Here is a 22,034-nt window from a genome sequence, read left to right on the forward strand (position 1 = left end):
TGCCTTTTTAGGTTTTGTGTGATTGTGGTTGTAAGGAATCTGAATGACCCCACTGCAGCCAGAGTGCTGTTCATGAAGGTGTGAGGGGAGAGTGCTGGGGGTTTCTCCTAAAGTCCACAATCATCTCCACATTTTCAAGCATGTTCAGCTCAAGGTAGTTTTGACTGCCCCAGACAGCCAGCTACTCAATCTTTTGTAAGCAGATTTGTCGCTATCCTGGATGAGACCGATGTCTGTGGTGTCATCTGCAAACTTCAGGAGTTTGAAAGAAGGGTCTTTAGATGTGCAGTCATTTGTGTAGATGAATGCATGTGTAGAAGAGCAGTGGGGAGAGCACAGAGCCCTGAGGAGCTCCAATGCTGATGGTGTGGGTGTTGGATGTGAGTTTCCACAGCCTCACTAGCTGCTGCCTGTCTGTAAGGAAGCTGATGATCCACTGACAGATGTAGATGGTTACAGAGGGCTATGTCAGTTTATTCAGGAGGGTATCTGGGATGATGGTGTTGAAAGCAGAGCTGTTGTCCACAAACAGGATCCTTGCATAAGTCCTTGGTTTGTCCAGATGTTGGAGGATGTAGTGAAGCCCCATGTTGACTGCATCATTCACAGACCTGTTTGCACGGTAAGCAAACTGCAGGGGGTCCAGCAAGGGTCCAGTGATGTTCTTCAAGTAGGCCATCACCAGTCTCTCAAATGACTTCATGACCACAGACGTTAAAGCAACAAGTCTGTAGTCATGTAGTCATGTGAATTTTGGTTTCTTGGGTATAGGGATGATGGTGGACCATTAGAAGCAAAAGGGGACTTCACACAGCTCCAGTTATCTGTTGAAAATTAGTGTGAAGATAGATGACAGAAGCAAAAGGGGACTTCACACAGCTCCAGTTATCTGTTGAAAATTACCTTTGGCTTTCCTTAATTTGCATACATCGTCTTCTCAGATCTTAAGCGCAGGCTGAGAAGCAGTAGAAGGGAGGGAGAGGGAGGGTGTTGATGACTGTGTTGTGATACGGTCAGAGCGGGTATGTGGTGTGAGACCAGGCTTTTCAAACCTTCAGTAAAACACATTCAAACAGCCAGCAAAAAGTTGATTCTCCACAGTGCTGGGCGACAGGGTCTTATAGCTGGTGACAGATTGCAGGCCCTTCCACACTAATGTTGGGTCATTGCTTGAAGACTGTTTTTTTTTTTTTTTTTTTTTAGCTTTTTAGAGTAGCTTCTCTTAGCTACTCTTATCTCCATATTCAGTGTGTATTTGACCTGTTTGTACAAGGCTTTGTCCCCACTACTGTAGGCACCATATTTGGACTGGCAAAGCTGTTTGGGTTTAGCACTGACCCAAGGTTTGTTCTTGTTAAATAAGTCCTGGATAGAACACATATGTCCTCATAGAAACTGATATAGAACGTCACAGTGTCAGTGAGCTCATCCAGATCAGTGGCTGCAGCATCAAAAAACCCAATCAGTGCAGTCGAAGCAGGCTTGTAAAAACCCGCTCTGCTTCATTAGTCCATCTCCTTACAGTTCTTGCTACAGGCTAAGCAGATTTAGGTTTCTGTTTGTAGGCTGGTAGAAGATGAACCAAACAGTGATAAGAGAGTCCCAGAGTCCCTCGGGGGACAGAGTGGTATGCATCCTTTAAAACTGTGTAGCAATGGTCCAGTATATTGCTATCCCTGGTGGGCCATGTGCTGTCTGTATTTAGGCAGTTTGCCAGTGAGATTAGCTTTATTAAAATCACCCAGAATGATAATGAAAGATGCTGAATAATGCTGCTCTGTGTGTATGATCTGATCAGCCAGCTGTTCTAGTGCCACGCTCACAAACGCATTAGGAGTACTGTATGAACTCACCAGAATAAACGAGGAAAACTCCCACGGCGAATAAAAAGGGTTACAGTTAATGAAGAAAGCTTCCAAATTTGGGCAGCACATCTCCTTTAAAACTGTCATGTCTGTACACCAGCCTTCGTTCATCTAAAAACATAATACACCGCATCTTGTTCATAATAAACTGACTCGATGACTCAGTGATGCAATTGGCTCTGAACAGCTGGAAGCCCATTAGATGAAGCACGCTGTCTGGGATGCCACTGGTCAACCAGGTTTCCATGAAGCAAAGTGCAGCAGAGTTTAAAAAGTCTTTGTTTGTGTGGGTGAAGAGTAGAACTTCGTCTGTTTTATTTGCTCGGCAGTGAAGATTCGGCAGATGAATGCTCGGCAACGTAGTCCTAAAACTGCACTGTAGGAATTTCACGAACGCACCAGCACACTTTCCTTGGTTGGAGTGCTTGTATAGGATCACAGCTTCTCTGCCTAGAATGTCCAGTAAAATGTTGGATTGCTCAAAAGTGGCCAAAAGTCAGTCAACAGAAAATACACTAACATGTGTTTCCTATCTTTACTATACATTTAATGGTTATATACAAATATAAATATATGTAATAAAAAACATCACAAATTATTATGTAACTTAATCAGCTGTGTTTCTATATATGTGCGTAACTGGTAAGAAAAAAAAGGAACATTATATTTAAATGAAAAGAAAAAACATCAAATGTGAAGTGTCATGCAGGGAATTCTGGGGATGTCAATTTACGAATTTTCACAGTAAATTATAAGATTACTTATTTTTTCACTTCCAAAAAAGCTGTAAAATTACAATGAAATATTATTATTATTATAATCCATCCTATAGAAAGTAATTTTGAAACTAAAGTGTTATATGGATTAGTAACGATATAAAAACAAATATCACAAATATCAAGAAATTAGAATCTTTGTTGGAGTCTACTGCTGTAGCTGTTGGTGAGCATGAGAAAACAGAGCAGAGAGAGAAAAAAAAGAGACCCTAACAGTTCATTGGATGCAATGATCAGACACAAACACAAAGTCCACACATACCAATCAGGACACCATTAGATGCCATTCACTGACTCTTTCAGAGGTATTTGGCCTGTAATTGAGACAAATGGTTCACCTGCTCTCAGTCATCTCCATCAGAGGCCTACAGTAAAGAAGACAGTACATCACTTCAAGAAAAAGAGTTCCAAGACAAACAAGCAAACACTAGAAAAGCATATAGGAATCCAATGGAAAGCAGAACTCAGTAAAGAAATACAGTTTAGCACAACCCCAGCAAACAAGTAATTTGTTGAAGCGTGTTTATTTTTGAGTTTTGAGTTTTTATATACTATCTCATTTGATTACTGGCCAGTGTGTAGGCATCTGTGTTGATTCTGAACATTATATAACATTGAAATATTTAGTGTATTTTCATTTTTCATGAGAGCTCAAGAAGATGCTGGCATGTTGTTTATTTTCATCTTCACTGCCTTTTGCCACATTTTTTTTTTTTTTAGACTAGTTTTCAGAGGACGCCTTTTTAAAAAGTGAAGCAGTTTTTGAAGCTGGTCTTAAATATTCTGCCGCCTACTAATGTAACTAATTCATTATTAATGGGCTGTTTTCTATATCGGGGTAATATCTGTTTGAAATGCAAGTCACATCAGTCCATCCCAACAGCATTAAAGAGATTTACAGTTATGAAATATGAACCTGAAGATATGAAATAGATTTTAAAAAGTGTAAAGGTTAACATTAACCATAATTTCCTTTATCATTAAGTTCAAAGAGAATGTTAAACTTTTGTGGACTTCATTTTTCCCAACATTTTGATATCCATATATGAAATTCTCCATGTTTATAATAAATAATTAATTACCCCATGATTTAGTTTGATCAATTCCATCTAGAGATGATGCATGTATATTCAGTCAACATGGTTTCCCATAGGTGAGACAAAACAAACAACCATGAAAATAACATGTACGATTGATCAAAGAGAACAACCACATATCCTTAATGTCATTAATCACCTGGAAGTCATCAATCAGCATTTTATCCCTCATTGTTGGTAAGGCAGCTTTGTTTGCTGTGCAATAACTGTGTTCACATTTTTGGTTAGAATAAAACCAACTGAGGGCTTATATTACACATTTGGAATAGATAACGAAACACAAGACACCTGCTAAATCTAATCAGGAACCATAGAGACAAATTAATTGATGCGCAGAATCAAACAAGCTCGTAGAAACAGAAGAGAAACCATACCCATTACAGTATCACAAAATGTGATTCTAAAAGGACAGAATGCTGAAACATACTGGGTTCTTTTTGTCATAGGATCTATGCTTACAGTTCTCAGTTATTAGTTGGTAAAAATACCATCACATATACCCACATATATTTAGTCTAACACACAGCAATTTTGGATGTTTGGTAAGTTCACGAAATATATGTCATAAAAGCTGTCCAATCAGGTTGTGGCCCTATAAGCAAACTAGGACTACAATTTTTTTTTTTTTTTTGGTCCAGACCAAAAGAACAAAGAAAACTGGTTCATTCCTTGGGAATCAAACACATGACCTTGGTGTTTCTTGCCACCATGCTTTACTGTTTGAGCTATAGAAATGTCAAACTCTTCATTTAACTTTTTAAGTAATATAGTTGAGATATAGAAATGTCACACTCTCCATTTCATTTTTTTTTTTTTTTCTGGTAGAACAAATATAGTACGAACAGTAAAATGTGTAACTTCTAGAGGATCAATATATTTATTACTTTAATTCGGATAATAACAAAAACAGTTAGCCTGTTTGTTGAACAGTTCAGTTTAAATGATCTGTGCAATAATTTGCAATCAAGTCAACGATATCGCTGTAAATGAAGTGCCCCCAACTAAGCCAGAGGCGACAGAACCAAAACTCATCAGTGAAAGAATGGAGAAAAAAAAATGAAACCAAGTTGGGGGGCCAGTTCTCCTCTGGCCAGACGAAACCAGCAGTTCAATTCCTGGCTGCAGCAAAGTCATGCAGACGAACAGCCAAGATGTGTATCTGTCTTGGATGCTACATATCCGCTGTCATCAGGGCTGAGATTTTCTAGGTGCTGATCCACCATCTGGGCTGGATACATAATACACAACATTGGGTTTGTAAATATGAATACATATGAGGACACACAAGGCGAAGCCTAAGAAACATATTGGCTTACAAGACCATTGAATGAACATAAGATTATGAAGACTAGGTTAGGTAATTATTTTTTTTCTCTGTTGTTTTTTTTAAACCATTTATTTATTTATTTATTCTAATGAATTTGATTATTTTCATTAATTTCATTAATTAAGGGATTATGACAGACAGAGTGAAACTGTGCCTGTGTTTGTTGTTTATTCAAAACACACGGGGCTTTAGACAGCCAGCAGATGGGTTATGAAATTTACTGTATGCAATAATCTATATCCGGTTGATATTAGTGTGACCTCATATGTATTCATATGTAAAATGCAGTTCTATCTATCTATCTGTCTGTCTTTTAGATACTATATTTTAATGTACAATCAAAACAAAACAAAACAAAAATGCATACACACTTATTTATTTGAAAATATTATTTATTGTATAAAAATAATGTAAATGTTTTATAGAAAAGTTATTTAAAAATGCTATTAATACTTTGAAATTAGAAATTATTATAAACGTAACACTGTTTATATTTATAATAATAAATTACTAATATAACTCAATTATTATTTTTAAATATATAATTATATTTACTATATGGTTTCATTTAACACAATGATCTAGGTTCACATATTCTCTGTTGAAGAAATGTGTGATGGAGATCATATGATCTCTGAATGGTGCGCAATTAAAGTTATGGGGTTTATTATCTTATTAGCTGCTTATGAAGGCTATGAGTCAAAGCTTTGCTGAGAGAACACTGCAGAGAAATGGTAGTGGTAGGTAGACATTACACTTTCATTAAAGAAGCCATTAAACACCCGTGTGCCAATAATCTCAGGAGGCCAGAGAAAAACATTTTCATCTCTTTACGTGATGCACAATTAGATTAGGAGAAGTGCTGTTCTGTAATGAGAGAGAAAATGTCTAAATGTTGTTGATGCTTCACAAAATCGTATGGAAATATAACAAATAATATGCATACAGACTGTCAGTAATCACCCAGGGACCCCCAGTATAATAATAAAAAGCTAAATTTTATCTTTAACTTTTTTTTTTTTTCGTAACTTGTGTGTGTTAAAATTTCACCTGCTATTTTAAATACTGAGGGTGAGTTTGACTGCACTGGATATACAGTTCAAAAACACTCTCATCCATCATTTGTTCATTATTTAATGATGTTGCCAAATTAATGTAATTATGAGACAGCAACTCAGAGATTCTGCTCAGAGCTCTTCACATCTAGAGAAATTATTTGTTTATGTGTCGCTCATAATGGCATAGAGGATCTACTAGCAGATGTATTGTTATTGACGGCCAAATACTTATTCACTTCATTGTTTCTCTACATGTTCTTGAAAAAAAAGGAACAAAGATAGCGCACAAAATGACATGACTATAAAATGACCTACCAAAACACAAATATGAGTTATATAGAGATTACAATTCGTTGAAGACACAGTATTTTGTTTTTACATGACGTCACAATAGTCAAGTAAAAGAAGTTGAGGTTTCCAACTTGGGTTTGATAAAGACATGAATGCTTTATAGTTTACAACTCAGTTTAAACCTCATTTACTACATAATAACATGAAATAAGTTAAATACACTTATACAGAGCTAAACCAGTGCATAAAGTGGCCATAGGCGGTCCTTAAAGTTTTAAAACTAAACATGCATGCCGTCAGATATACTGCTGTTGTGTCTGTCAAGTGAGACACTAATTGCTCTTAAATAGCCCAAATAAGAAAATATTTTAAGACAAATGGATGTGTTAATGTGTGTAACCATCTGTCTGTTCATGCACTTATTTTTCTACATTAATTGTGACCTGTCAACATGTCATGTGGCGATTGGTTGGGCAGGCTGGCTGTCAAAGCAGTCGCTGTTGATTCTGAGTGGAACAAAGCGGAGGTGAAGCTCTTTGAAAAGACAAATAGGAGGGCTTGCCACCAATAAATAAATAAATAAATTGCAGTAAAAATGGTGAAAATAGTCAAGTCACTGGGGCAGTAAGTAAAATTAGGTGTAAAAGACCTGTTATTATATATTACAATGTGTTTGACTAATCAACTGACCCTTTATGTGGTTACAAGTTCTAACTCTAGATTAGATAGTAACAAAACAAGAAAGAGACAAATATTTCTGTCAGGAAGTTGAGGCCCAGTTGTTGCGTGTTAAAGCAATCATCATACCTGCACTTTAAAAAGATACAGAGGCTGTTTCATAGTTCAAAATGTTTAATTGAGTTCACAGCAAAGTCCCCTATGAGATATAGAATACAGTATCAACCTTATTTTTAATATAAGAGTTTGTAAGCTTCTGGTGTCATTCGCTTCCAGTTATTCTAGCTGTACAAAACAGTTTGAGTGCAAATAGTTTTCTTGTTTACTGTACTTTGTTATTATTCTATTTATTTAACTATAGTAAATAAGAACTAGAAGTCTTGCACATTAAAAGAAACTAGAATGCTTGTGTGTTGCAAAATAAGGTACAGTTGATGTGCAAGTATGATGCTAGAAAAATTTATGTGAATAACATACATAATTTAGTTGCATATCATTTTCAATGTGGACATGGATGTAATAAAAAAAGAACATTTCTCACTCCACCCGTTTCAAGGCTATCATAATTCAATAACCATATATTGTTCCACAAATTATATTGTATTAAAATAAAATAAAAAATATATACAATTTGTTGATTATTTTTGATCTTATTATGTATCCTTTTTGCAAAACTTTGGCTGGTCAGCGTGAATCTAAATTTGATTAAAGTATTGTTGCAATTATGAAGCACTTTGTTTGTGTGTTTTGACAGTACATTTAAATTACAGTTACATTTATTCATTTAGCAAATGCTTTTATCCAAAGGACAATAGAAACAATCAAACCAACAAAAGAGCAATAATTTGTACCTGTAAGTGCAGTGACAAGTCCTGGCTAGTCTAACGCAGTACACAGAGCAATATGTGTATGTGTATCTATGGTTTGTGTTAGAATGTACTTCTTGCGATCTGTGGTCACTTTTCTTTGGTTTTGTTAAGCCAAAGTAAAGAAATTAAAATATATAAATAAATAAAATATTTTAACAAATATATTAACAATAACAATGTATGCTCATTAAAGAGCAATGATTATACATGGATAAGTGTCTATTTGGTCTACAATGCTCTCCAAGTCTACATTCGGTCTTTGTTTAATCTCATTGTTGCCTGGTATAAACAGCTGAGATTTTAAAGACATGTATGCATTTTCTTTTCTTGCAGCATTTAAGACTTCATAAAGTCCATCCTTCTGGTCCATAGTAAACCCTTGCACCCCACTACATTAATCACAATGATACAAAAACATTCAGTCAAACTTCTGCATCAGTAGGCCTATCTACTGAGAACAGACTCACGCCATGGCAGTTTCATCATACTGATCGCAAAGACATCTCCAGTCATGAAATATTCATCTGAGTGGCACTCATGTCAGCAAATAGAGCCCAACAGGGACTGATGATGCAAATCATTATTGTCCATGTAGGAGATGCCGTCTAGCAGAGGTTTATTGCAAAGGACTGTCTGTTAGAAGAAATCCTGCTGATATGGATACATTAAAACATATTTACCAAAGATTATAATAACTGAAGCATGCCACATGAATCCTCACAGTAGACGATCGAAATGTGTCATGCAAAACTCCAATCATCTAGTATTCAACACACTGCTTTAGCCCAGTGGGTATTTCGCAGCTCTCAGACTTTACATCAGTTGCACAGCACACTAAAGTAACCAAACAGAGTCATTTTAAACAGACAAATGTGCGTTATTGCTATTACATGTTTTTACACTTCTTATAGGTCCTTAATCATATATATTAATATATTATCAAATAACCCAGATTTTGAGACAATGGTCGTGTGAACTAAAAATGGCAGAATTGATACTCTTTTGGGATGCAACATTTACCAAATCAGACACTATTTCCTCCTGTAATGTAATCCAAATGAATATATACCTGAAATATTTCGGATTTATTATTGTTTTGACAGAAATCTCTTATATAGTAAAAACAGTAATATTGTGAATTCTTGCAATGCAATTTTTTTCTATTTTAAAATAATTTAAAATGTAATTTATTCTTGTGATACAAAGTTGAATTTTCAGCACCATTAATCCAGTCTTCAGTGTCACATGATCCTTTGGAAATCATTTTAGTATGCTGATTTGCTGCTCAAGAACGGTTTCTTGTTATCATCAGTGTTAAAAGTTTTTACTGCTTGACTTTTTTGTGGCTGCACTGTTCAGCAAAATCTGTTTTCAACATTGATAATATTAAGAAATGTTTCTTGAAAAAATCAGCATATTAGCATGATTTCTGGAAGAGCATACACATTACTAAATGACATTAATATATTCAAATAGAAAATGGTTTTAAATTTTAATAGGTATTTTAAATTAAAAGGAAATAATATATTCAACAATATTGCTGTTTTTACTGTATTTTTTACCAAATAAATGCGTAGCTTGATGAGCATAAAATAACTTTGTCGAAAACATTAACAATAATGATGATAATGATAACGATGAACCCCCTGCAGTTCCATTTTGATCCCCTAGGTCAGGAGTGTCAAACTCAATTCCTGGACGGCTGGAGCTCTGCCGAGTTTTGTTCCAACCCTAATTAAACACACATACATACCATGTAGTTTTTAAATAAGCCTGAAGGACTTGATGAGTTGGATCAGGTGTTTAATTAGGATTGAATCTAAACTCTGCAGGGCTCCGGCCCTCCAGGAATTGAGTTTGACAACCCTGCCCTAGGTGGTTTGCAAAATCTTGGTTAGGGACCCTGCTATCTTCTGCATTTACATTTATCAGCAGGCCCAGACTCTTTCTAATCAAAGCCTCTAACCGAAACTAGAATTTGACATATATCTATTTCCAGATACAATGACAAGGACTTAGATGGTTCTAAAACCTTTCAATATCTGATCCTGTTGATGACTATGGTGAACTGGCAACCACATTTTGGATGCTCCTATGTCAATATCTTGGCACACATAGATTGGCCAAAAGAGAACGTGGTTCCCATAAAACCTTAGTACAAAAACAACTGGCCTTTAAAGACAAGACAAGAATTTGGAATTAACTGTGGTGTTTGTTTTAACTGCTTACTTGTCATTGCTATTTTCAATTCAATTCAAGTTCATTTGTATAGTGCTTTTCACAATAAAAATCATTGCAAAGCAACTATACAGAAAATTACGTTTCGACAATATTTAGTAGTAGCTTATCAGAGGTGACTGTCAGTTAATGTACATGTGGCAGAAACAAATTTCAGAAAAATCCATTAAAGACTAGCACTTTCTATTCTAATTCTATTCTTAAAAAATCTAACAATAGCTTTCTAATATTTTTGTATACTGTCTGTTTTCTTTTCATTTATTATACAATTAACAAAAGCAGAATGACCTCTAACATTAGCTTGCTCTATTCTTTTTCTATTCTATCTGTTTTCTTTTTATTTATTATATTATTAAAAAAAAAACCTTGCTACGTGTACTGAGTTAAGCTAACTGAGACTTGTTATAGCACTTGTATAAGTGCCTTTGATCAGATATAACTGTAGTGCAAGATTATGAGATGCATTATTTGAATGCTTGGCCAAAGAGATGTGTCTTTAATCTAGATTTAAACAGAGAGAGTGTGTCTGAACCCGAAATGTTATCAGAGTTTGGGAGCCAAATGCGAAGAAAGCTCTACGTCCTTTAGTGGACTTTGCTATCCTCGGTACTACCAAATGTCCAGAGTTTTGTGACCTTAGGGAGCATGGTAGAAAACTAGTTAGGTGCAAACGAGCTAAACCATTAAGGGCCTTGTAGGTAAGTAATAATGTTTTATACTGATACGGAACTTAATAGCCAGTGCAGAGACTGTAAAATTGGGGTAATATGATCATATTTTGTTGACCTGGTAAGGACACTAGCTGCTGCATTTTGGACTACCTGTTTCTTGTCAATTAAGGATGCAGGACAACCACCTAGCAGTGCATTACAAAAGTCCTGTCTAGAGGTCATGAATGCATGAACTAGCATTTCTGCATCTGAAACAGGTAACATGTTTCGTAGCTTGGCAATGTTTCTAAGATGGAAGAATGCTGTTTTTGTATGGAAAATATGATTTTCAAAAGACAAATTGCTGTCTAATTTAACACCAAGACTTTTGACAGTGGTGGAAGTAGCAGTACATCCCTCTAGTTGCAAATTGTAATCCAAGAGATTCTGTGTACTGTTTTTTTTGGTCCAATAAGTAATATCTTTGTCTTATACAAATTTAATAGGAAAAAATGATTGGTCATCCAATCTTTAACATATTAACACACTCTGTTAGCCTAGATAATTTAGATGTTCCATCTGGTCTTGTTGAGATGTATAGCTGAGTATCATCAGCATAACAGTGGAAACTAATCCTGTATTTTCTAATAATATTACCAAGGGGCAACATGAATATTTGAAATAGCAAAGGACCAAGGACAGATCCTTGTGGCACTCCATTTTTTACTGGTGATAACTGAGATGACTCCCCATGCAAATAAACAAAGTGGTAGCGATCAGACAGGTAAGATCTAAACCATCTTAAATCATGCCCTTGAATACCTGTATAGTTGTGTTATCTGTATATGAGTATGTCATGATCTATAGTGTCAAACTCATCACAAAGATCAAGTTAAACTAGCAATGAGATGCAGCCTTGGTCTGACACACAAGAAGCAAGTCATTTGTAATTTTAAATTGTATCTTTCTTCCCTTAATATAAACTATTATAAAAGGAACCATTCTATTAATATTCTTCTAATGGCAGTGAATAAGGCCAATTAAATAAAAATAAAAGTATTCACTTATTTTTCTGAAGCAGATTTTTTTTTTTTCTGAAGTAAAATAACAAATTTAAATTCTATTTTTTAAATCAAATTCACCCACACCATAGTTTCCAAAAGATAAGATGAGCTCAGAATGAGTAAATGGTGAGTGTTTGATTATCTAAACACCTCATCAGCCACAAGTTACTTATAGACATGCAACTCTACTACTTCTGCACCAATCAGACCAAACAGCTGTTGGTGTGGAGGTGGAGTTTAGGTTCAGTGTTCTACAGTGTTGTAATGTTGCTTAAATGGCTTCGATCAAGCATCTCAGCACCCTTTTTCCTTTCAGGATTTCTTATTATATTTCCTCTCTGCGGTAAATCTGGTAATGCAATTTCCCAGCTGCTTTCCTGTTTATTTTGTTTTCTTCTTTAGGACTAATTTAACACCTTAGTGGGTGTTGTGATGCCACAGCACATTTAAAAAAAAAAAAATGGTTTGAGGTCTTTTTGGTTTTAGTATTTTGAAAGGGGAACATTGACTAAAGCTGCACCATTCTGTAAACATGCAGTTTACATCATTGTTCCAGGAAACAAATACTATAACTCATTCTCTCCCTCAATGCACTGCAAAAAGATCCCTTCCTATACAGACAATTGATTCACTTCAAAGCAGTTATTTTACTATTAGAGTCAGAATCTACTAACTATACTAATGTAATAAATAGGGTAATTAAATGTAACGTCAAGTATGATATTTTATCAGAAATTAAACCACATTTTGATCAAACTTTGATAATTGCCTTAATCTTTTAAACAACTGAGAACATAGTGATCTACAATTTATAAAAATAACCTGTCAATTTCAGCGACAGAAAAAAAAAATATATAGATCTTCTTTCTATCTATCTATCTATCTATCTATCTATCTATCTATCTATCTATCTATCTATCTATCTATCTATCTATCTATCTATCTATCTATCTATCTATCTATACAATTTGAGTTGAGGTTTATTTTATTTAATGTTTATATATATATAAGATAACCCTGCTCCAAAGCAATATACTATATACATTGCTAAAAACATCCCAAAGGTTTTCACATTCTGCACTGTTTATGCCATTTGAAATTTGCATATATTTTTGAAAATCAGGCTTTGTAAGTTAAAGGTTTCTATGTATGTTGGTCTAGCAAATGATTCCATAACAAAGTCAGCTAAATATTTCTGCATCAATAGCTCAATTTTGCTGATATTATGGCTGTTTGCCTGATAAGAGACTTTGCAGAAACACTAATGGAGCTGTGATTACCACTTAATGACCAAAATGTTGATGATGGACCATGACTTTGTTCTTATGCTTTTATGCAGATTGGGCTTAAAAGATAGTTCACTTAAAAATGAAAATTACCCCATGATTTACAATACTCACCCTCAAACCATCCTAAGTGTATATGACTTTTTTGTAGCCCTTTTGTCTTCAGGTATAAAGTTGTGTATCACATACAAAACTTTGGGAGAAGCTAAGATTCTTAAAAGGGTTAAGATATTTTGAAGACTGACAAGCTAGGATAGCTGTTGAAGACCTGCTACACTGCTAACTTCAATAAATTATTTTCCCCACAAGAACTCTGGTCAAGCTTATTTACATGCTTACTTACAAAGCAGGATGGATTCAGGGCGAGTAACTCATGGGGTCATTTTCATTTTTGGGTGAACAATCCCTTTAATACCAGAGATGCCATTATGACACCAGTATGAGGAGGATGCTCATCATCATCATCATGCTCATCAAAAACTATGTGTCAGTCTATTTCTGCTCATCATTTGCACAGTTAACTAAAAAAAAAAAAAAAAAAAAAAGTCTACACATATTTGGCAGAATGCATTTATACAGGATGCTGGAAACGAATCAAGTTTTCCACTAAAATAATTATGTAGGTTGGCATAATTCTCAAACTATTTTCTTGATAAAGCAGTCCATCTGTGTCGCTGTAATCATGCTAAATACAATCTAGATAGTGTCATCACTTAATATAGTAAGACATCAATCACATTCTTTCTCAGCATAGACACTGCTAGACATTCTGCATTATTGACTTTGAAAACTTTGGTGTTATTGTTGATTTTAATGTAGCTCAAAGTCTTTTTGGGTTCTGTCTGGGGCAACTGCTGGAAAGACCTTTTGATATCCTGAGCTGTGAAACTTGAGGAGCAGCAAGCAGTCAAAACAACTCACTCTGCATTTCAATCAAAGGCAAAACAATATAAATGTCATTGTGACTGTTTAATGCAATCTGTTTGTTCTGCTCCTGTGGTGGGCGATATGACGCTGTGCATATTTGCCCCAAACCATCTGTCACAGGCAGATATTAAAAATCCATAAAGGGAAACAATTTGAAAAGCCTCATAAATTAAACACTACTGAATAGCCATTTTAATACAGGCATAAACTAGAGGCAAGCTTTAAACTGCTACACAAATCCATCATAATGGACTTACTTAAAACCTGAGCTTTTAATTGTCACTCATAAAGGCCTGACTGGAAAGGTAGAGGATATTTAAGTGCAAGTGTAATTTGTGTGTATCATATATTTAATCTTCCTTTTTTTTTTTTCTTTTATCTCTATTATGATGCAAAATACATTACCAGTCCAAAGAAAGTTTGGCTGAACACATGAACTCCTACATTTTTTCTCAGAAATATCCTATTGTAATTGATTATTTGCACGTTACAGTATGTATTCATACCACTCAGTTATTTTGCCATTTAAAGACATGTTTTAAAAAAGGCCTCGTATCACCTAGTAGGAGCCTTGTACAAATTTAGTTGCATTCAGTGCAGGTTACCTAGGTTTACAAACCTACAGTATGAACATCACATAAATCAATCACTTTAATTAATCCACCAATCCACTAAATACACAAACAGCAAACATTTTTTTTTTTTTTTTTTCTGCAACCAGACTGTAAAAACTCCTGCAACTTTCTTGAAGGCTTATGCTTTTGAACAGATGGTGCATGTCAGTGATGCCTAAAAGCATGCCATAATTCAAAGGTTTTGCCAAATCTGATGATTCATCTACAATCTACTTCATGATATTGAGACATGAGTTAGGCCAGCACAAAGTAAAACCACCGTCTTACTTTTCAAAGTCCTAACAGCATTTTATACGCCATAGGAATTAAATTTATCTCCTGCAGCAGCTCAGCCACACTCCCATTTATGTGACTGCTGATAAGAACAAATGGCAGCACTGCTCTGGGGCATCAAAATCAGACGTCTTGGTCTTCAATCACACATTATGGTTTACAATAACCTCATGTGTAAATATAACAAGATTCACTCAACGAAAAAAATAAATAAAATAATAATAATAATAAAAAATAACACACACACACACACACACACACACACACACACACACACACACACACACACACACACACACACACACACACACACACACACACACACACACACACACACAATTGTTGTGTTGTGTTTCTTCAACTATAGGCACTTTTATGTCCCAGGGGTTGATTATTATTAAAACTAACAAATTTAGAAAAGGAATAGTTCACCCAAACATCACTAAAAACATCACAATTATTCATAAGTAATCTACAGTACATGCCTCCAGTCCAACAATTAATGTCTTAATTATAAATTTGGTAATTACAAACATGCAGCTTTTCCACTTCACAAGATACCAATTGATGGACTGGAGTCGTGTGGATTACTTGTGGATTATTGTGATGTTTTTATCAGCTGTCTGGACTCTGACAGCACCCATTCACTGCACATCCATTGGTGAGCAAGTGATGTAATGCTAAATTTCTACAAATCTGTTCAGATGAAGAACAATTAAAAATTTTGGGTGAACAATTGCCTTAAAACTGTCCTGGTAACTTATAATACCAAGCCTTCATATTATAGTAGTAGTAGTAGTAGTAGTAGTAGTAGTAATCTTGCAAAGTCTTTTTTTTATATATAGTAGTTGTTAAAGTTTTGCCAATGTCCTAGACCCAGACACTCAAACTTGAAATATAAAAATCCATCATAAAATATGAATTACTAAACTATGCTAATCTAAAAAAAAGTAAAATAAGCCATTTCATTTTAACATTATTAACTTTTTTTCCTCAACAAATTGTCTCTCAGTATTGGTTTCCCCAATAAAGTTTTATCAAATCTAGTGTACTTGGTAACCAACAAGACAACAGAATCAGTAAAGCACTTGAGATGAGAAAAAGAAAAAAAAGTAAAATAACAAGGTCAATATAACTTGTGATCAGAATATTTGTCCTTTAATCAATGTTATTATTTCCAAATTATGCCAAAAGTGTGAAAATATGATTAATTATGTATACTTTGGATACATAAAATACTAGCTAAAATTGGACAAAGGGTCAGACATTTAATTCCAAAAATATTTTAAATGTTATTTTCAGCATTTCATTCCTTACAGAATGTAATAAAATTAATAACTTGTAAAAATAAAAAATTAATAACAGTTATCCTTTGATGCATGTAGATACACTGTTGGACATTGCCAGTAGAGAAATTAAATAAAAAGAGTGTAAAAAGTTATTTTCTAAAAGTCCACAGGGCCAGAAGTGCCCACAGTTCAAGAAACAACCAATTACGCTTACACCTTATTAAAGGATGGATTCTAGTTGTGTTATGAGTTTCTGCGTAACATCCCCTCAAGTCCTGATAAAAGTGACAAAGTGTTGCATTGTAGTTTAATCTACCATAAACCATTTCCAAAGGCCCTTTCAAATGGCATATTGAATCACACCAGATTTGATCAATGGAAAAATAATTGCATCTCAGTTCTGAAATTGAATATCAGATGGTTATGATGCAATAAATGGCATCTGTGTCATAAAAGTCATAATTGACTGTTTAACTTGTGAGTGGGAACAGTGTGACACTGCACTGCTCATCCTTCTCTTTGTGTTCATCAAAATGACACACAAGCCAGCAGCAGCCAGACATTAGTAACAGCAGCACAAGTGTTGGAGAAAGTCCTCTATCACAAGCATGCCGTAGGGATGCTGTGTGGTAATACCATATGATAACCTCTTCTTCTTCCCCAACACAGTGTTGACAGGTGGTATAGGTTGCACATTTGCAACTGAAGTGTGCCTTACAGAAAAATAGAGGTCAAAAGAATAGTTCACCCAAAAAATGAAAATCGTATTATCATTTACTCCCCAATCAAACACAAAAGTAAAAGTTTTGAAGCAAATATTGACAGTGACCACAGCTGCCTAGCTCCAAAACGACAATAAACTTACACTACCATTAACATTTTGGGAATATATATATATATATATTATATATTATATATATATATATATATATATATATATATATATATATATATATATATATATATATATATATATATATATATATAATGCTGATTACATTGAAATATAAATCTTCTGTAACACTATGAATGTTTTAATGTATGGTCACCAAGGATGCATTTATTTTATTAAATAAATAAATAAATCTGTAAAACCTGCATTTTTATGCAATACTATTACAATTTTAACAGCTTTAACTCTTTAAATATTAATATATTTATAAATGTTTTAAATAAATAGATATAAATTAAATTATTTTCATTACTTCAAAGCTGAATTACTTCAGTCTTTAGTGTCACATGATCCTTCATAAATCATTCTAACATGCTGAGTTGCTACTCAATAAACATTTCTTATCATTACAAATATTCTTGTGGAAACAATGATAATTTTTTTAAGGATTGTTTGATGAATAGAAAGTTCAGAAGAACAGCATTTATTTGAAATATAAATCTTTGGTAACATTATAAATGTTGTAACTGTTATGTTTGTTCCATTTGTGTCCTTGCTGAAGAAAAAATACAATCTTCTCAATCTTATCAATCAATCAATCAATCAATCAATCAATCAATCAATAAATCCTGTCATGGGTGGTCACAGGGAAAGTGCGCACAAAGACAAAATAATCAACAAAAACAGACTTCAATACAAAGGAAACCAGATAAACACACCTTAACATTGACAGAGACAGTACAAAGGAACTCAGGAACGTAAGGACAATAAATACTAAAGCAAATGCGGGACTAATGAGTCTATAATAGGACGACAGGTGAATGGAATGACTAATCAATACAACACAGGAAAACTTGGTCACACAGACAGAACCAAAAGCACAATGAAGGAGGGAAAACATAACATACATGTAACATACGTACATATACATTCCAAGCCATTGGAGAACGCTTGTCATCAGCACCAGTGGAACTAAAGTCAAGGATAAGGATACATACATATTAATTGAAAACTATTAACAATAATGTGCAGTCACATGAGATTAATGAGTAAATTCATTTTACATCAGTGGTCTCAAACTCAATTCCTGGAATCTTCTAGTAATCCTGAAGAACTTGATTAGCTGGATCAGGTGTGTTTGATAGGGTTGGAGCAAAGCTGTGCAGAGCTGTGGCCCTCCAGGAATTAAGTTAGAGTTATCTAAAAAGACTTCCCGATTGCAGTTCAATTCTGAAATTAGGCAAAATGTACATAATCAGCAAAATCTTAATTCTTTTTGAAGCTAAGGATCTCACACTTGTAAGTGAAAGCCAGCATGTGCTAACTGTGTGCTAATTTTTCCCATAAAAAGCTGTAATTATGCTAATGCTAGTACATTCGTGTCAAAACTGACACTCCGTATCACGGGTATAATGAAATTGTAGGATTTTTACACTCACAAGCCCCCTTGAGCTGCTGTTCTCTCTCACTGGGTGTGCTGCCTCTCACTGAAACGATTGCCAGGCTAGTTTACAGCCAGAAAAGACCAAGTATCCACTGCTAAAGTGGAGACGTAGAGGAGTCAAGAGGTTTCAGCCCTCTTCTCAATGAAAGTGTAGCTAATTTTTGAGGACAAGTGGCCCTACATGTACTTCACTGAGACACAATGAGAACTGTGGAGAGAGAGAGAGAGAGAGAGAGAGAGAGAGAGCTGGCACATCATGTGTTTTCAGCAAAACAATAATATCAGCCAGCAAACAAAAGACAGTGTGTGCTGAAAATGACTCCAGGTACTGTTCAAGACCTATGGGTCATTAACTAGCTGTACTTTGTAAAATATACACTTAAGTGAGTATAGCAGAGACTGGGGCTAGTTGTCACACAGGGAAAATTTGTCAGAGTATGTTTATTTTTAAGTCAATTACTCATTTTCAGTATAAACACTGAAATCTTGGCTCCAAAGAGTTATGGAATATCCCATCTATTATTACACAGGCAAAGAATAGAGTTTTATTTAAACTGGTAATTTCTTTTTATTATTTTTTTTTTATAACTTTGACTTGATTAGTGATCATCCTTCACTAATGAATGCCAGTGTGGCATTTTCAAAAAAGCTATTACAAAATGTTTATGCATTTATGCAATTTGTTGCTCAAAATTGACCAAATTCTCCTCCTCATCACAACTAGCCTCAGTTTGGCATATAAGATATAAATATGACAAATAGTGTGTGGCATATCCTAATATCCTACAGTAAAATGTGTTATGGGTTATGTATCCAAAAGGTCAAATGCAATCCACGTGTTTAAATCTGCAGCCATATGAAAAGGAAGCAAGCAACATAGCCAAGAGATCAAAAGAACCGAATATACAAGAAAATGCAGTATATGATCAAAGAAAATATATATTAAGTGAAGACCCATTCATATCAGTACAGAGGCTCATTCTGCATACAAAACCAGGTTTATGTTAAATTAATGATAAATCTTTAGGAGGTCAAATAGCTTGTTATACGTAGAGTAGCTATGGAGGACAGTAAATTACAGATAAATGGAAGAAAAAAGGGTCAGATATAAAAAAAGAAAAAAAAAATCAATGTTCAGATTTTTTTATGATCATATATGCAAAACTAAATAAATAAATGACAACAATAAACTATAAAATAAACTACGACTACTGCTTCTGCTCCTAATAATAATAATGATGATAATAAAAGATCAATTAAAAAATGAAACAAATATCACAAAAGCTCATATGGTATACTATTATAAAGTATACAAGCAAAGTATAAATAGTCATAATAAACAGAACAACTCAAAACAACAGCTGAGAAATGTCAAATGAAATTGGATACATAAAATGTATTTTAGGATTTAATTAATAGAATGCACATGGGACCTTTGGCATCTGTGCAATGTGTATGAAAAGACAAAAAGTAAAAACGGGTTAACTTCAATAAATTAATACAATACAAAGTGTTTCAAAACACACACACATACACAAACATACAAACATCTCTTTGTTTTAAGCTCTGGTTTTCTCACTCTGCAGGTATGTAAGGAGCCAAGGGCCTGATGAAACAAAACTTTCAAATCCTATATCATCATTAGCTACTGATGAAGTACTCAGGGCATGGTCAAACTGCACTCTTGAATATAAGCTATGAGTCTGTAGGACAGATCGTAGTGACACCATAAATCCAGAGGCAGTGACAAAACCACAGAGACAAATGAGGTACATGCAGGTATTAAGAGATTAGCAACTGATGCACTCAACATGCTGCCACAGAATCAGGTTCTTAATCAATAACACTTAACACACGGATGCAATGAAAGATAAACCAATAAACCCTCTCTAGAATATGATTTAACTAATTCAGAAACATCCATTTTAAAGGTGCTTTGTGAGCATTATCTTGCTTTACCGCAATCTGTAATAAATGATGCACACATGCACTGAACTGATTAAAATAACAGTAAAGACATTTATAATGTTACAAAAGATTTGTATTTCAAATAAATAGTTCTTTTGAACTTTCTATTCATAAATAAATAAATATATAAATAAATAAATAATAATAATAAACAGTCTTCAGAAAAAAAATATTAAGCAGCACAAATGTTTTCAACATTGATGATAATAATAATAAATTTTCTTGGGCAGTAAATCAGGATATTAGAATGATTTTGGAAGGATCATGTGGTACTGAAGACTGAAATGATGCTGAAAATTCAGCTTAGCATAACAGGAATAAATTACATTTTAAAATATATTAAAATAATAATAATAATAAAAAACAGTTCCTTTAAATCGTCACATTATTTTACAATATTACTGTTTTTACTGTATTTTGATCAGAAAAATGTAGACCTAGAGATTTTATTCAATAACATTAAATATCTTTAAACTTTTTAAATAGTCCAAATAATAAATTGTAGGGTTTATCTAAAAAAAAAAAAAAAAAAAAAAAAAAAAAAAAGATGATAGAGTGACCGGCATGATGTCTGTAAGGACATAACTTCTTTCAGCAGACATGCCACTTAAAAATATATTTCATATAAATATCAGTGAGTCAGTGCTTCCCTACTGAGAAGACAACCTAAAAAGTTTTTTTTATTTATTTTAAATTACAATTTTTAATTTAGATCAAAGCACAAAAATAACATCAAGGGCCAGTTTTCCAAGATTAAACCAAACATAAAAGCCAAACATAAAATACAACATCAGTACAACATTTCCCTGCAAAATACTTCCAGTGAGCATTCAACCCATTGGCCTCTCCTGAACATCATCATCATCTGCACAATGATCTTATTATGTTTTTACACTGGTGTCACATAACCAAGGTTTAAAATAATCGCCAATAAAAATGGATTGTTCTCTGTTGGGTGACAAATGCAGCGGCTGATTCAGATGTTCAGGAAGAGACTGTTTAGCAGGTGTGATCTGTGACAGCTTCCATCAGGGACTGCAGAACCTCTCCTGGTGCCTCAATATACCAGTTTCTCCCTCCAGCAGACAAATTAGCATCTGCCCCATATCCTGAGGGACTGCAGCAGATGCACACACCGGAATGCCCGGAGATCAGCCATGCATGCGGATATTGATATACAGAGGTATGTGTGTGGCTCGATAGTAGCTTGGTGCATCATACTGAGTGATATCCTTTATCAATCCCCCAGATGCCTAATTGTTGTGCTAATGATGCCAGGGCTAATGGAAATGTTTATAGTTTCCATTTTGAAATGATAGCGCAGTAATTAGCCACACTTCAGTTCATTAAGCACTGTGAGAGCCAGACAGGAAGTGGCACTCAGACTGGGTGGGGTTATGGGGGGTG

General features: G+C 34.4%; 1 protein-coding gene across 1 annotated transcript in view; it reads left to right on the plus strand.

The window, feature by feature from the left end:
* The first annotated feature begins 301 nt into the window (after positions 1-301).
* LOC122146602 overlaps positions 302-22,034 on the plus strand; it is a 28,784-nt gene continuing 7,051 nt past the window's right edge. The window contains exons 1-2 of the mRNA XM_042766348.1: positions 302-380; positions 1,274-1,343. Of these exons, the coding sequence (XP_042622282.1) occupies positions 302-380; positions 1,274-1,343 (149 nt within the window). The remainder of the gene's footprint in view (positions 381-1,273; positions 1,344-22,034) is intronic.

This window comes from Cyprinus carpio, chromosome A1 (assembly GCF_018340385.1).
Source record: "Cyprinus carpio isolate SPL01 chromosome A1, ASM1834038v1, whole genome shotgun sequence".
NCBI lineage: Eukaryota > Metazoa > Chordata > Actinopteri > Cypriniformes > Cyprinidae > Cyprinus > Cyprinus carpio.